The sequence below is a fragment of the Nelumbo nucifera genome, chromosome 1 (assembly GCF_055504915.1).
Source record: "Nelumbo nucifera cultivar China Antique chromosome 1, China Antique-T2T, whole genome shotgun sequence".
Classification (NCBI taxonomy): domain Eukaryota; kingdom Viridiplantae; phylum Streptophyta; class Magnoliopsida; order Proteales; family Nelumbonaceae; genus Nelumbo; species Nelumbo nucifera.
In genome coordinates this window covers 185,016,796-185,032,777 of record NC_142649.1, presented here as the reverse complement: position 1 = coordinate 185,032,777, position 15,982 = coordinate 185,016,796, and the positions used below count along the sequence as shown (strand labels likewise).

The window sequence follows — 15,982 nt, the reverse complement described above, 5'->3', positions numbered from 1 at the left end:
TTTCTTCCAAATACCCATTCTACCCTTTTATAAATTATTTTACATACAAAATTACTGAATAACCATGTTTTAATTTGACACAAAAACATTAGAAGATGATCGTTAAAATGAGATTTTTGTCAAGTAAAAATATAGGGTTATTTTAGTAATTTTGTATGTAAAATAATTTATAAAATGATAGAATGGGTATTTAGAAGAAATTAGTGCATCAGTCTAACGTTTTACGTCTAAGAAAGTGACAGAAGGGAGGTTTTTGTCAAATTTCTCAAAAGTTTGGGGAGGTATTTGTTAAAATTAAACTAAAGGGGGGGTCTTTATGATTGTCAGAAATTTTAGGGGAGGTTTTTATATTTTACGGGCATTAAGTCCCAACTATATTGGGTCTTGGGAGGGGTAAACCCGATATAGTCCTAACCTTTCTTTTTATACACAAATTGGCCACTCTCACACTTGAACCCTTGTTTCTACACTTGCTTGTCTGAAAATTTACCATTACACTAAGTAATGATCGGCCCATAAATGGAAACAAATGATCTACACACAAAGTACAAAAGTTTTTATGGACCCATAAATGGTCATTGTCAAGTATAAAACTTCGAAAATAAGAAATTAAAATCATTAATCAGATTTAAGGTTGAAAGTATTGACACTTATTGGCCCGTATTAGTCAACATGTATCGTTTTGGGGCCCCTCCAATCTGCTCTTATAGTGGGTGTATCGGGGGTCTGACCGGTTTAGGAGGTGGAGGAGCTCTATCAGTTTCAATAAAAAAGTAAAAAAAAAATAGTATCAATTTGTCCGATACACCTCTACCGACATGTCAAACGTATCAATATTTTGAACCTTGATTAGACCCCATTTCCTCTGTTATAATGATTTAAAATAAAAATCCTATTTTTTTTAGTAGTGAGAGATGATCACGGGAGCCGATGATCACTTCAATCCACATTTATTACCACAGTATTGCAACTGAATCAAAGCTTTTGATCTGTTGCCATGGCCCCACCTTGAATTAGATGTAGTGACTTCTTAGTGGGGCCATTGCATTACATTTTCTGGTTTAACCTCCAGTGAATTCCTCTTAATTCAGCTTCAAGGAAAATTAAAACAAATAGAGAAGCAAAATTTTTAAATCCCCGCCCCCTCCCCCCTAATAACTCGATCAGGTTTACAATGTTGATCAATATTTCACTCTCACACATTCACGTTGAAGTTTTTGTGGAAGTCAAATTTTTATTGCAATGCAATTTTATCTCCAGGGAGTGCAAAACCGTTTGAGTGCAAATTCTAATTTATCCCCGTTTCAAATTTTATGATTTTAAATAAAACCTGAAACGATATAAACGAAAAAAACCCAAAAATGGACCAAATTTTGCATTTTTGTACTCTTATGCATTAATTTGTATTAATAGCTAAATACAAATAAAATTCTTTTGAGCCAACTGATTTCAGCTGTCACTTTTGATCAGTCTTCCCTAGTGATGCAGTGAAAAAATTGGCAAGCGGAGTGTGGAACTCAGGTGCGGAGCCACTTATATTGGTGGAGTCCTTGGCCCCCCAAAATTTGTTAAAATATGATTAGTCATGATAGTCTCCAGCAATATCTTGAGAAGGATCTTTTGAAAAAAGAAAATTCAGAGAAGTATAGATAAGACCAATGCAGATTTTTTATTTACATTCTAGAGTTATAAACATTTAAAATGTCAAAAACTTCTATTTTATACACCAATGTCCACTTATAAATTGGTATCAATTTGTAGCTAACATCCACTCCAACTATACTTTAGGCCTAAAATTTCTGACCCTGGACCCAACTATCATTATCCCAAAAAATTTTGCATGACAAGTGGGAACGATAAATGCCATACCATCGTCCTTGACAGTGCTGACCAATAGCCACTGATCTCTGACAATTTTATCCCCAAACTATAAATTATTTGTGTTCAGTTTGGCTTTTTCTTTTTTTATTGCTTTCTTTGATAAGCAAACACTGTAGGTAGTTGCCCAACCAAACTCTCCTTATCAAAACACCCAAAAGTGTCTTAATAGCTTTGCATGGGGACTCATGATGGTGAAAGCCCCACATTAAAGATCTAACCAAACCCACCTTGTTGATCTGCTGCCAACAAGGCGTGTCCATGAAAAACCGAAAAATCAAATCGAATAGATCAATTTAATTTTGGTTTAGAATTTTTGAAAAACTGAAGGATCTGTTCAGTTTTCGGTTAATCTATAAAAACTAGTGTTTAACTGAACCGACCGGTATATATTTATATGTATTTTTAATATATGTCGCATATTTTTTATATATTATATATAAATATATATTTATATTATATACATTATATATTTTTAAAATATTTATAATATATTATATATTTATATAATATATATTATAAATATAAAACACCGAAAAACAGAACCGATAAAAAACCAAAACCAGTGGATCAATTAACCGATGATACCAATTCGGTTTCAGTTTGGAGTAGTAAAAAAATCGATACCACCAATTCCGTTTACAAAATATGTCCATAATTTAGTTAACCAAACCGTGAACACCTCTATTGCCAACAAACACTCCCAATATTATCCCAACTAGTTATTACAGTCGCACAACGTGAACATCTCTCCATAAGAGAGACAGCAGTGGCTTATTCGGAGTCTTTGAACAGTGTGGCTTATATGTGCATGGCCACTGCTCTTCTTTAATTTGATACGTTGCTTTCATGACTGTATTCCTTCACCCTCACTGCTCTTCTTTCTCTTTTTGTTTAGTTCCCAGCATGCGTGCATTAGCTGATGGAAAAGGTGTTTTGTGTTAAAAAGGAGCTGTATTGGCGCATATCGATATCATCAATACTCTTTTTTTTTTAATATTTGAAATGCATGGAAGAGGGATTCTTTTTAGGGAGAATAACGGTTCAGCCCAGGGTCAGAATTTTTAGGTCTAAAGTACAGTTGGTGTAGGTGTCAGCTTGGAATTGATGCCAATTCACGGTGGACATTAGTGTATAGAGTGGAGATTTTTGACATTTTGAATATTTATAGCCCTGCAGTGAAAATTAAAAATCTACATTGGGTCTGTTGGTACTTCTCTATTCACAAATTTTTAAAACCCTTCAATTCTTTTTGTATCGATACATTTCAGGGTCCACTAATGTATATACATAATCCGTGAAGAGGTATTTATAGTATAAGTTTGTTTTCTCTTTCATACAAATTTACAGAAAAAAAAAATTGACTGCATGTGCTATCCACAGGATTCTCCTCTCCTTGTATGACACATTTGTACATATGAACTCCATGCAAACAATAACAAACCTGATAAAAATACTGAACCTCATATTCTTTATGCACTTTTTTCCGTGTTTAAAGGTTAAGGGTTCATAGTTAGAATTGGAATCAGAATCAAAATCCTAATGGCTTATTCCTATAACCCATTTAGTTCAAATGAGAACTGAAATCGGAATTAGAATCAAGTTGAATGGGTTGAATCTCATACCCAAGGGAGGGGAAGAGATGGAGAATGCCATTCCACCAAAAATGGGAATGAAATTCAGAGTCTGTCCAATGAAACAGTTGGAATCGAAATGTGCCATTCCAAACCCAATTCCCGCAATCCAAACGGGCCCTAAAACTCTTTCCTTCCATTCTTTTGATTCATCTGGCAACATTCCATTCCTACATAGCTTGCCTTACTCCTAGCTTGGTTACGTGACTCTCCAGATTGAGTCAACTACCAAGGATGGAACACCGAATCATATTGATGATTTCTTTCTGCATATGATGCAGAGTCAACTGTTGACTTAATCCAGTCTAATTGATTCCTTGAATCAACCAATTTTCCATAGCCAAAGCCATGCATTAGGTGGATGGAAGTCTTTTGGATTGAACAATGAACACTAGCCTTGTTCATAGATAGAGCTCACATCTGCTGTGACCATCGTTGCATGTGACCCCTCCAATAAAATAAAAACACACCCCATCAGTTAAAGGAAAAGACAGAACATCAGATGAACTGATTTTTCTCTTAAAAAACACTACTGTTCACATGCCATGTAAATCTAGTACTGTGCAAGCCAAATTCCATGGCTCAGGACCATTCTGAGTCGAAATCAGATAACCGAGTTCATGAGCAATGTTTTCGTGCTTATGTCGTCTTTCTCAACCATCGTGTCTTTCCTGCCTTCCTGTAACCATGGCAGAACTGTTCCTGACCCGTTTTGTTGATATTCAATAGAGTTTACATCAGTGCCCCACAGCACATTCCGACTTTGTATTGGGAATATCTCTTGATAACGATAAGGTCAAGATATTCCCAATACAAGGTCAAGATGTACTGTAGGACATTGTGGGGAGCCCCTTGTGTGGGTGCTGCTGATGCGAACTCTATATGATAACCCACTAATCAATCACTAATTGAGTTAGATATGTCAGTCGGTATCCCTCCAAAAATAGGAATAGCCGAATAGGAATCATCAGGAGCCGGAGACAAAATCACACACACGGGGCTGAATTACCTGTTATAGTTGAACACGTCAGTACTCACTGTGGGCCCCATTTAAGATCAAATTATATTAAACACGTGTTCAACCATATAGATAGTTCAGCTGGGTGTATATGTTTTTGTCTCCGGCCAATCTGCTCACGTTTGTTTTTGCTCTGTCTTTACCCCTAATTCCATGTAATGTTATGTGATTTATGTACTCAATATCACAGAAAAAAGACACTTGTTAAGGTACACAACAGGCGCTGTTTGGATGGGACCAAGCCTGAATAACCTAAAACAAAATGTGACAATTTAATGATCCCCATAATCCAATGACCCAATAATCAAAATAATTTTTTTTTTCCTATCACTTGTAACCAATTTACTCTCCCAGCAGCTCAGTGGTTTCTATCTTCTTCATCAGCAATTTAATCTGCTGTTTGGTGATTGGTTTTCTTGTCCTTGTCACTTTGTATCAGTTTTGTTGCTATTTATAGCTTTGGTTCAGTTTGAGAAGAGTACAAATACAAATACGTAGAGTGCAAAACCTTATATTTTGTATGTATTTGCACTATACATATTTGTATTTGTATTCCTTCCAAACTGAGCCTGTGTATTTTGAGCATTTCATTGAATGGAATTTGCTTTGTCAGGCTTATTCTTGGGTTCATTTAAAACATTTGCAACAAGTAAAAGAGCTTACTCAAAAGCAATTAACCAGCCGCATGAGTTACTGAACAGATTTCTAATCATTTATTTTATAGGTTTTTCTTATGTAAATATTCTAAAGGCTGGTTTCTATCTCGCTTCCTGACTAGCTTTTGGAAACATTTTTTTTTTGGGTAAATTGCAATCATTCATTATTAATTATAAACTAGAGTACATGCAAGCCGATTGCTTACAGCATTGAAAGATACATGAACACATGGATCATAAATAAAACAACCAAAAAGGAGGGACCCCAAACCAGGTGACCTCCTCAGATGGAGCCCATTGCAGCAAGCAATTTAATAGGCCACCAGCTAGAAATGCTCTTAATCAAACCAGATTCATCTCTATATATGCATGCAGCTGATGACTCTGGACAAAGAACATTTTCTTCACCTGCCGCAAGGAAAGACTATTGAGTCATGAGTCACATCATCTGTATCATTTCTTATTCATAAAGAAAAAAAAAAGAGAAATAGTAATAGCCCAGATGTATATAAAATTTGAATATAAATCCCCAAGAAGAGAAGAGGTGAAAGGAATTGAAGGAATCACTCTATCAAATACATGAAGTTGAAAAGCTGAGAGCAGCATTCTAATTTTTCTTCTTGAGAAAGTGACCTCCCAAATGCAGTTTCTTTAAAGTGCTTTTTGACAAAATTGACTGATATGGAAAATGAAAAAGCGGAAATGACAAATCACTCTTCTCTTATCTCTCCCCACAAAACACTGTGCTGCATTTATATTTGTTGAATGGAATTATATTAGTGCCAAACCAACTCTGAAGCTCATTTGATCCACTTACACTCAATCCATGGCTAATATATTAAGAGGGTAGGTTTGTTGTATTTGTGTTAAAGTAGAGGCTATCGTCTAAGGTATAACAAAGAGGATCTAGGCATGTGTTGTCATGAACTTATCCAAGGGAAAGCTAGTGGTAGCCACAAATGAACATATAAATATATGGCATTTACTGGTAGACTAATATTATTTTCTTTGACTAGTAGACATAGCTAGGTTTCAGGGAGAAAAAAAAAAAGTTTGAAGGATTCTTCTTGATTTGGGCACATTCTTTGATTCTAGCTACTTTTGATTTATTCATCTCTACCAAAAAAGGATTTATTTATCAAAAGTTGTATTGATTTCTAAAAGACAAAAGTGGCTTTTATCATTAATCAATACAGAACAGGAAAAAAAGGTTTGAGGTATCTTTTTCATTGCATTAAGTGCCTTGTTTATCAAAAATTCAAAATATGGGAGGTGCCCAGATCATTGACCAACAGTACCTCAGAGAGAGAGAGAGAGAGAGAATTCAAATGTTGGGGCCATGGACTTACAGTGATATTACCACATACAGACAGGGATGGGAATGGGATTCTTCAAAAAGTCTAGCAGCGGTGTAACAATAGCTCACTTGCTAGTGTAAAAGTGGTACAAAGAGAAATTAGGGAGTGGGAGAATAGAAAAACAAGGGCGTTCCTGTACCATATCTGTAGCAGCTGAGTTAAGCCGACTGGGAGTCTATATGTGTAAAGCCGAATAATCCCTGAATTTTCTAGCCTTGCAACTGTTATCTCTGGTTCTCTTTCTAACCATCTTTTCTTATTCTAAAATGTATTAAATATCTCATTATTTATTTGATATTATTGTTGGTGACAGAATTTCGAGCCGACCATCTTTGTTGGCTTGTTTCAAATTTTACATGAGAAAGGAAAAGAGAAAAGACACCAAAACACCATTCTCTCTCTCTCTCTCACATTCATTTATGCATCTCGGTTTCCTCTATAAAATCAGACCTCCTTCAATCATATGCGTAGGACGACCGAGCAACATAATGTTCATGTGATCCCTTTACCTCTCTGGCGCTCTCCCTCCCTCTCTCTCTCTCTCAGTCTCTCTCTGGTGTCAGACTCAATATCATATACTTTTGCTAGTCTCAAAAAAGAATTATTTTTTCCGGTTCTCTTCTTTATATTTTGCATTTCCTTAACTTTTTTTTTCGTTTCAAAAACCAGAAATCAGTGTCGTAAATTCACTTAAAAAGCATTGTTACTGTTTCACAAGTTATTTTATTCTGCATATAACAAAGCTTACGGTTTTGTTTATTTAAAGCATTTCTACTGGTTTTGTCTTTAACTTAGAACACTGTTTGAATTCGAGCTGGAATAATATAAACCCATCTCTCAAAAAAAGAAAAGAAAACAAAATGATAGATTTGTGCGGTTTTGTAGGTCCTTTTTTTTTCAGTTTCCTGTGCTAAAATCAGATCTTTATGAGTTGGATTTGGTAGAGTGAAAGAAGAGCTCCAAAACAAGAAAAGTTACTTCGAGTGTATAGTGCATTAGTGCTTTTCCAACTCTCGTAAGTCCCAACCATAAAAATAGAGAGATCCTTTACTTCCTTGGTTCAAAACCGGAATTTGAGTTCGGAATGCCAGTGCCTCGAGTAGTTACAGCAATCCATCTCAAAGAGACCTCTTATGTTTCTCTTTTTCCTTCTCTTTTAGACAGTTTTCAGGAATTCCACTCTTGACCTCTCCTGTGGGAAAACGGAGGATCATCTCTAAACTTTAAGATTTATTATTTGATTGCTTGCCTTTTAATCTCCAAAACCATGGCGATATTTCTGAAAAAAAAGTTGTCTGGTGCTTCTCTCTTTTGTTTTTCTAGCTCAGAGCCACTGACAAAATACTACTCGAAAGGTTGCTTTCTGGTAGTTTAATTTGTCCTTCTCTAAACCAAGTTGGTTTCGAGTTATGTTTTCTCGTTTCGACGACCAGAAACAGATTGCAGAAAACTATCGCTTCTTTCTTCTCCCCTTATACAAGCTCTAATAAGGCTGCAACTGCATCTGGTTTACTGCTTTTAGGTTGAGAACAAAAGCTGCCTCTGACGATCCCTTCGTGGGATTTTCTGGTTCCGATTTTGGGAGATGAAGAATCAGATTGCAAAGCCAGAATCTCACCTCCCCAGATCGCTTTTGATACTTATGTAGTCGGATTGAAGTGGTGAAGTTCTCTCTGTAAGTGAAGTTCAGGGTTATGTGTTGGACTATGGCTACTGGGCTCCAAAATCAGGACGGAGTGCCAGAAAACCACCTCAGGAAACAGCTTGCTTTTGCTGTTAGAAGCATTCAATGGAGTTACGCGATCTTCTGGTCCATCTCAACTAGGCAACAAGGGTAAGAATAGTTAAATATTTCAGCCTATTTTCTTTTGCTGTTATAATTTTCTAATTTTTCTGCAACTGGGTCTGTTCAACGACCTGAAAACTGATATTAAATGGTAGTATATGTGCTATATTGTGGGAAATATGCTGGGCCCACATGAAAATTGTATCGTCTAATTGCGTCCCTTCTTCCTCCTAGATCTGCCTCAGGTTTGTGCAAGTCAACTGCTTTTTATCTGCAACATATATTGTATAATGTGGTTTCTCTTGGTATTGAATTGATGAAAATGGCGCAGATTTATGGTTATTTGTTTAATCTGCTGATGAAGAGACACTGTTGAGTTTTATCAAGTTAGATTTGTTGCACTATTGCCTGGATGTTCGAGAATGCACTAATTATACTTGGATGGTTGCTCGCAAAACAACATATATTTGTTTTGTTTTGTTTTAGTTGTGCTTTTCTTCTTTCTGTAGTATCAGATGGTTGCTCGCAAATTCAGTTTGAAAAGAAAAACATATCTGGTTCACTTGGGATTCATGTTCATCTTAGAACTAATGGCTTCAGATTGCTGATGACTCTGTTTCTCAGACGTTTCTTCCTTGTTTTATCCCCTTTCCTGCCGGTTTGAATTTGGGATTGCTTGAATTGAGCCACTTCCCATTTTTGATACACTGTGCATCTTCATGCCTATAAGGTGTAGCCTTTTGACTGACTACATTTCTGTTATAGTACTTAACTACCTATCCAACAGCAACTTCATCTTTATGCTGCTTGTCAGATGATTTTGTTTATGAACTTCTCTCTTTCTAAAATTTCTGTTTTGCTCTTTATCTTTTCACATAAATGTGATTGTTCTAGGGTGCTGGCATGGGGTGATGGGTACTACAACGGAGACATTAAGACAAGGAAGACGGTACAGCCCATGGAGCTTAACACTGACCAAATGGGTTTGCAGAGGAGTGAGCAATTGAGAGAGCTGTATGAGTCATTATCGGCAGGTGACACTAACCAGCAGGCTAGGAGGCCTTCAGCTGCATTATCTCCTGAAGATCTCAGTGATGCAGAGTGGTATTACTTGGTTTGCATGTCCTTCGTCTTCAAGCCAGGACAAGGGTACTCAGCTCTTTTCCATGACTTTTAATCTTGGTCTTGTGCATCCTAATGCTTTGAAACCCGTTATCATGCTTTCATTCATGTAGAGTGTCTATGTGGTTTCATGAGGACTGAATGTTTATTGGTATATATCATGTTCTTGTGGGTATGCAACAGTGTTTGTCATTTGGAGCTTTAGAGAGATGGGTTCCAAACCCATTCTGTGATATCGACAGTCACATACTTTGTGGACTAAGAAAGGTGTCATATTCAGTTATTAGTCTCTGTTATTTATTATGTACTGATCCAGGAGGACTATTTTACAGAACTGAGACCATATTTTGAAGTCATGTTTATCCAATTCAAGTAGAAAAATCAGTTTAAAATTGTATCTGCTCATAAATTAAGTTGGCTTCCCTGGTTGAACATGATAGAGATAATCTTTGCTTCTAATTGAACACCTGCATTCAACTTATTTGGAATGGAGATAAGGTTTTCATTTATCATTGATTGGCCTACCATTTATGTCTCTTAAGATTGTTGTAGATTTTTTTTTGGGTGCATGGTCACGAGTATGCTGTAAACATACTTCCACCATAATGATCTGCAGGTTGCCAGGAAGAACATTAGCAAATGGTCAGCCCATTTGGTTATGCAATGCTCATCATGCTGACAGCAAAGTGTTCTCTCGTTCTCTGCTAGCAAAGGTTGGTTTTCATTGTTTGAGATATGATTCGATTTTCATACAAAATTTCTCTATTAGAAAGAGGTGAACTAGCTGACTTTTCTTTCCCCCTATGTCTGCTTTCTTCTCAATGTTTCGACTTGCAATTATCAATACCTTCAGAGTGCATCCATCCAGGTATGTTGGACTTTTGCACAACACTGTAATAGAATAATTTTTTTTTTTTTTTTTTTTACATGTCCATATTAACTTGATCTTTAACTTCCCCAGAAAATTTGATGGTGTTTTGAAATTGGGCAGAAGTTTATAATATATTATAAAATAATAAAATGTCAATTGGGTCATAGTTACATTAATCAGTGGTCTTTTTCTATGGTCATCAATTGGCAAAATTAGATGTTCAAATTTGACTAAGTCCTTTTCCCCTGATTTCTTGTTGAACAAGTCAATATAGCCTAATAGAGCAGTATTGGTGCAATTAACCTTCAACAAGTTTTTTGTTCATAGTAAAGTTTGTTTTCATTTTCCCTTTTACTATTCATTTGTCTTGTCAATATGATTTTTGGTAAAACTTATTGTACTATAAGCAGTGACTTAAGTTAGAGGTGTTATTTAGTAGTTGGGGTTCAAATTATTTACCATATTTTTAGATTTCATCTTTCAATATTTCGGGAAGGCCTCTGTCCAGGCTAACCATAGTCTACAAAAGACCCATACAAGAGCAAGAGAAAAGAATAAAGCAGAAGTGGAGCTTACCTCTTTGCCCATTAATGTGTAAAGATCTGCAGAGTAACCTGATGTGCGGCCTAAACAATCTGCAGTTGATTAGACCAGGCCTACAAATATAAAATGAAACAGGCAAATCCTAAAATAGAGCCTATGATATTAGCATACTTAAGATGCAAAAAGCTTGGGTTCTGAATTTCATTTTCGAGTTTGTAGATTGAATATTATATAGCCTGAATGTGGTCACATGATGGAAAGTAAATGGTCCTTTCTTGATGTAATTCCTATGACTATTTTCTTAAGCATTTGTTCATTCAATGTTACAAGGACATCTCAAACGTTAAAACTAATGTGTCTAGTTGTGCCAACAGTTGGCTCTTGTCACAACACTATCTGTAACATGCTGATTATGCTATAGATTTGAAGTCAACCACAAATGAAATGTTGGCACTAAGAATTCCTAGACAGTGATGCCCTGACAAAGGACAGATCCATATTGTTGTCAACACTTCAATTTTCCAACTTTTTTCTTAGCTTTATTATTCTTTTACTATTTTTCTAATTACATAATTAATTTTTTATTCATTTATGGCCATACTCATGTGCCATGATTTCTAGAGTTGGCATGTCATACAAAGTAACATTGGTTTATATTGTCTGAGTCACAGTTATATATCATATTCTTTGTGTATTTGAGACCATGTTGTACATTCATGATGATTATATAATAAAGATATTAGGAAATTTTCTGGTAAATATTGTGAATTGATTATCAATTCTAGCCATGCAAACAGGACACATGTCATTATCATCTATTTAGTGCATCAGTGCCTGCATATACAAAGACCTGGACCAGGTTATGTCAAAGACCTTGACTATCCATAAGAAGTAAATGATTATGTGCCTGTAGGCCTCAATCTCAAGATAAAAGTTTGATAGCTTTGTTAGCTTCACAAAGCTATAAGAAGCAAATGATTATGTGCCTGTAGACCCCAATCTCAAGATAAAAGTTTGATAACTTGGTTAACTTCACAGTTAATTTTATTAAATGTAAACAACAAAGATGTACGGGGCTTACATAAATCATTCAAGAACATAGTCACTACTATCTCTCCCCATAGAGTTTCCATAACAATTGAGCCCAAAAGTTGATTTCTAGTTACCCCTTGTCTGGCTAATGCTTTTTAGTTTTTGGCCAACCTTGGTACCCATTGAATTTTCACTTGCATATTCCTAGTTAGCCATCTGAACTTCTTTAGTTCATTTAATCATTTCTATAGGGCCACAATGCTCTCTGTCTCTCACAATTCAGCAGCCAAGTAATCACTTCTTTTGATTCAACTTCAATGAGTAGTCACTCCATTAACTCTCTGCAATCCCTGAATAACTGCCATAAATTCTGCTCTTATTGAACTTCCTACTCCAATTGCGCGTGAGAACATTGTAAGCACATGCTTCATCTCTAAAGAACCCTCCCACCCTTGGTCCTTCTTGCAAGAAAATACCTTAAAATCCAGTTTTGAAACAATAGATGTATGAAAGCTGCAAGAAGGAATCAAGGGGCTATTGCTTGGTGCAATGGTAAAATCTCGGTTTTAATAAACATGAGAATGCTGGTCCAAGTCTGAAGGAGGCCACTCCAGGCATGAAAATGCCATCTGTATTCAGTCCACCCCAGATGGCTGAAGGAGGCCACTTCAGGCATGAAAATGCCATCTATATTCAATCCACCCCAGATGGCTGTGTCCGACATTGGGTAATGGCTCTTGTCACAATTGCAATACAGAATCAAGGGAAAAAAACCAACATCGCAGTCAATGGTTCTTGGCAAAATATAAATCTTGTTAATAAGGGAACAAGGGCATGTTCTGAATCCTCTGATTTCATCAGGTTAGCTCAGTTCGACCAGATTTATCTGATCAGACAACACTCTTTCCTGTCCAACCTTTTAGATTTATCTGATCAGACAACTCCACAGGGAATGGTTCTTGACAAAATATAAATCTCGTTATGAAAGGAACAATGCAAGTTCTGATCTCATCATGCATGTTAACCCAGTTGGACCAGATTTATCTGATAAGACACCACCTTTTCCTGTCCAACCTTTTAGATGTTTTAATAACTATGTTTTTGTTTGTTTGTTAGTTTTTTTTTTTTTTTTTTTTCTAATCATTCTCTTGAGAACTGTATTACTCATATGTGTTTTGTTTCAAATTTTCAGACAGTAGTGTGCTTTCCGTTTCTGGGTGGTGTTGTTGAGCTTGGGGTGACTGAACTGGTAACTCTCATTATATCTTAATTCACTTTGTGCTTGTATAGCAGTAGGTTGCATTTCATTGTATCCACAGCGTAAGCAATTCACTTTGTTGTATTTTGTCATCTTAAGGTCTTGGAGGACCCAAGCATCATTCAAAACGTGAAAACTTCATTTTTGGAGTTCCCAGAGCCCATGTGCTCTGAGCAATCAACTTCCAGCCCACAGAATGTAGATAATGAGGAAAGCCTTGAGCTTAAACATGAGGTGGACAACACCGTGGCTTTGGATAAATTTAATCCAACACCAGAATGTGAAATGGAACCAGAAATAGCTTCTCAAACATTCCCACAATGTCTCTCTCCCTGCATGGCTAAAGAAGACATTGAGCAGGATGGGATTGAGGAACTAGATGCAAATATATGTGATGACATAAAATCCGGCTCCCCTGATAACGGTTCAAACGAGTGCAGAGCCAATCAACAGACTGAAGATTCCTTCATGCTTGATGGTATGAATGGTGGGACTTCTCAAGTCCAGAGTTGGCAGGTCATGGATGATGAGTTCAGCAATTGTGTTCATGGTTCCATGAATTCCAGTGACTGCATATCTCAAATCTTTGTAAATCCTCAGAAGGTTGTCTCTTCTCCAAAGGGTGAAAGAATTAATAATCTTCAGCTTCAAGACCTCCAGGAATGTAACCACACAAAACTTGGTTCCTTGGATCTTGGAAATGACGACCTGCACTATTCTAGGGCTCTTTCTGCCATCTTTAAGAACTCCCACCCATTGATTGTAGGACCAGGCTTCCACACTGGTAATCATGAGTCCAGCTTTAAGAGTTGGAAGAGAAGAGGATTTCTAGATGCACAGATGGTGAAGATTGGCACACCACAAAAGATATTGAAGAAGGTTTTGTTTGAAGTTGCTCAGATGCATGATGGTAGCTTACTCAAGTCCCGGGAGTTAAATACTGGTAAGGTTGGACTTTGCAAAGCGGAAGGGGATGATGTTGATCTAAACCATGTCTTGTCAGAGAGGAGGAGGAGGGAGAAAATGAATGAGAAATTTTTGGTTCTGAGATCCTTGGTTCCTTCTATTAGCAAGGTACTTATATTGCCATTCATAGGTAGTAGCTTTGGATGACATATTGTGAAATTTCAAGCATCTTAATCATTTCAGAATCTAATTTCACATATTATGCAGGTTGACAAAGCTTCTATACTTGGTGACACCATAGAGTACCTAAAAGAGCTTGAGAGAAGGGTTGAAGAGTTGGAATCTTGCAGGGAGTTATCAGAGTTTGAAGCAAAAGCAAGAAGGAAGCATCCAGACATAGCAGAGAGGACATCCGACAACTATGGTTACAATGACATTTCTAATGGCAAGAAACCTACCATAAACAAGAGGAAGGCCATTGATATTGATGAAACAGAACCAGAGCTCAATCAGGTTTTATCTAAAGATGGTTCTGCAGCAGATGTGATTGTCAGTGTGATTGATAAGGAAGTTTTGATTGAGATTCGGTGTACTTGGAGGGATTGCTTGTTCTTTGATATCATGGACACAGTAAGCAATCTTCATTTAGATGCACACTCGGTTCAATCGTCCACAGTCGACGGAATTCTCACTGTAATGCTTAAAACTAAGGTGTGGATCTTCACTTAAAAAAGAAAATGGTTTTTTTTTTTTTGTCTTTCCAACCCAACCATCCAAACTCTGTTCATGAAAATTAATATTAACCGTTTACAAATTTGGTTGCAGTTTAGGGGAGTGGCGGTTGCATCAGCAGGAATGGTCAAACAAGCACTTCAGAGAGTTATCAGTAAGTGTTAGAGGATGATGTCTTTAGCCAGCTAGACAATAATTATCATCGGATACCTTCCCTTCAAGGTTACTCTGAGTTTGTAGAATTTTCTTCTCAGTTATTATGTAATATGTTAGATGAAGGGATCCTTTAAGAATCAGTTTTCCCCGCCGCAAGAACTATAAGTGTTTGGTGCTTTTTGTACACGTTCAAGTTACATAATTTGGGTCATTACAAAGACACCCCTCTACTTTGCAACCACTTTACATGGGTCAAGCCGTCAAGATTCAAAATATCGCAATGTATCGGGCAATATCATATCGGTACCGCCCCAATATGCTAAATATTAGGTATTTGTAACTTTGTCATTTTCAGGGCCAATCCGCTGTAAAATTTTGAAAAAAAAAACTGAAAAAAGGGGGAGTGGGTGATCGAAACACCCAATATGCACATTCTGGTGTATTGGGCTGTATCGATATTTTGAACCTTGCTTCACAGTAAATCTATGATACTGGAATAGCTTGGAGTAATCAACCCCCCTGGTGATACCGGTTGATTGGTAGTTATTTTAGACAAAAGTATAAAATGGGATTGCTAACCGTACACCAAAATAATGTACTAAAGAAATACGGAGAAGTACGGATAGACTCATTGCAGAATTCTGATTTCCACTGCAGATCTACAACATTTCAAAAGGTCAATTATCCCCATCCTATGCACCAATGCGCCCATGAATTGGTATCAATTCCGAGCTGGCACCTACCCCAATTGTACTTTGTGCCTATGAATTCTGACCCTGGGCTGAACCATCATTCTCCCAAAGAAATAGAGGGGGGCTGCGATTGTTGTGTTCATCCTGTCCAAGTTCAAGTGGCGAGTTATGGTTACTTGTGCTTGGTAGGCAAATGGTATCCGTCCATTAAGCAATTCAAGTTGAGTATGTTTAGTTGTTTATAACATTCAAGGTTCTAAATGAAAACTTTCATCGGTCTTCATTGTCTCTCGTAAAATTTATATTTATTTTCTCTCTCTCTCTCGTAGAAAGAGGAAAG

At 36.7% G+C, this 15,982-nt stretch overlaps 1 protein-coding gene across 2 annotated transcripts; it reads left to right on the top strand.

Moving 5' to 3' along the window:
* The first annotated feature begins 7,046 nt into the window (after positions 1-7,046).
* Positions 7,047-15,191, top strand: LOC104596056 (transcription factor GLABRA 3-like). Of its 2 annotated transcripts, XM_010257064.2 has the most exons (9): positions 7,047-7,559; positions 8,067-8,378; positions 9,225-9,479; positions 10,069-10,165; positions 10,306-10,320; positions 13,091-13,147; positions 13,256-14,230; positions 14,330-14,773; positions 14,888-15,191. In XM_010257064.2, exons 2-9 carry the CDS (start codon positions 8,239-8,241, stop codon positions 14,957-14,959), a joined length of 2,055 nt encoding a protein of 684 aa, XP_010255366.1. In that variant the 5' UTR covers positions 7,047-7,559; positions 8,067-8,238; the 3' UTR covers positions 14,960-15,191. The 2 variants fall into 2 exon arrangements, with proteins under 2 accessions (XP_010255366.1, XP_010255365.1); XM_010257063.2 differs by having other exon boundaries at positions 7,047-8,378.
* Positions 15,192-15,982: the final 791 nt, after the last annotated feature.